General features: G+C 44.8%; 1 protein-coding gene across 1 annotated transcript; it reads right to left on the bottom strand.

Moving 5' to 3' along the window:
* Positions 1 to 512: 512 nt before the first annotated feature.
* On the bottom strand, positions 513 to 1,232 carry LOC145096016 (uncharacterized). The gene has a single exon (XM_079033801.1). It carries the CDS (start codon positions 1,230 to 1,232, stop codon positions 513 to 515), a length of 720 nt encoding a protein of 239 aa, XP_078889927.1.
* Between the last annotated feature and the right edge of the window lie 227 nt (positions 1,233 to 1,459).

The raw sequence follows: 1,459 nt of genomic DNA, 5'->3' as shown, positions 1-1,459 counted from the left end.
TTCATAAGGTCCATGAATATGGCATGTGCGTTGGTCAGTCCAAATGGCATCACTAGAAACTCATAGTGACCGTATCTAGTTCGGAATGCCGTCTTTGGAATATCTGCTTCTTGAACTCTAAGTTGATGATAGCCGGATCGTAGGTCGATCTTTGAGTAGTAGCAGGATCCTTGTAATTGGTCGAACATGTCATCAATCCTCGGGAGTGGATACCGATTTTTGATAGTGAGCTTATTCAACTCTCGATAGTCGATGCACATCCTAAACGAACCATCCTTCTTTTTGACAAACAATACAGGGGCTCCCCATGGAGAGAAGCTTGGCCGGATAAAGCCTTTGTCGAGAAGTTCTTGAAGTTGACTGGATAGTTCTTGCATTTCCGATGGAGCCAGGCGATAAGGAGATCGTGACACTGGTGCTGCACCCGGGATAAGGTCGATTCGAAATTCAACCTGTCTGATAGGAGGTACTCCAGGTAGGTCTTCTGGAAATACATCCAGGTAGTCGCACACTTAGGGTATGTCTTTGGTTTCCTTACCCTTGCCTTGCGTATCCACCACGTGGGCCAAGCAAGTGTAGCATCTCTTCTGCAAATACTTCCTTGCCTTCGTGCAAGTAATGACTCGTAGGTTCTTCCCTGCCTTGTCTCCATAAATCACAAGGGCTTCATCGTTTGGTAGAGGTAATCGCACAGCCTTTTCGTAGCGTAAAATCTCCACTCGATGGGTCGATAACCAATCCATTCCGATAATTACATCAAAACTTCCAATAGTCATGGGCATTAGGCCGACATGAAACACGTGATTATTCAGGGTGAAAAGGCAGATGGTAAGTATCTCTAAGGTGCTTTCTATTTGACCATTGGCTACTTCTACCGTGTAAGCATTATTGAGTTTGCATGATTCATGATTTATCATTTTTCTAAACTTGTGGGAAATAAAACTTTTATCGGCACCAATATCAAATAATACAGAGGCATAAATATTGTCGATAGGAAATGTACCAGTAACCACAGTTGGTTCCTGGCGTGCATCTCCCGCACCTATCACAAACGCCCTTCCTTGACCACCCTGTTTCTTCAGCTTAGGACAGTCTTTCCTGAAATGTCCCGGTTGGTTGCACTCGAAGCAGGTTCGACTTTCTCTTGCGGTAGTAGTTGAGGCTGTGTTGTTTGGGTTCCTTTTGCAAAATCTGGCAGTATGACCCCTTAATTTGCAGTTGTTACAGATCATGCAGTCTCCAACATGATGATAATTGCACTTAGGGCAGCGTAGGGTTTTACTGGAGTGGGAGTGGTTGTGACTGCAGCATACACTGTTACAGGCTCTGGGTTTCGCTTAAGGTGCTTGAAGTTCCCTTTTGGCTTCCCCTGGAACTTTCTCTTAGAATTCCCAATTTGGTTCTTTTCTTTTGCGGGGGCCATGGTGCCTTGTCGGATACATTGTTCAGTCAACTCATA

This window comes from Lactuca serriola, chromosome 3 (assembly GCF_051521515.1).
Source record: "Lactuca serriola cultivar US96UC23 chromosome 3, Lser_US96UC23_V15, whole genome shotgun sequence".
Taxonomy (NCBI): Eukaryota; Viridiplantae; Streptophyta; class Magnoliopsida; order Asterales; family Asteraceae; genus Lactuca; species Lactuca serriola.
Note: the sequence above shows the minus strand (reverse complement) of the source record. Positions and strands in the feature narration are given on the sequence as shown.

Coding starts and splice junctions, on each gene's coding strand:
- LOC145096016 (XM_079033801.1), bottom strand. CDS start 1,232: ATGATCTGTAACAACTGCAAATTAAGGGGTCATACTGCCAGATTTTGC.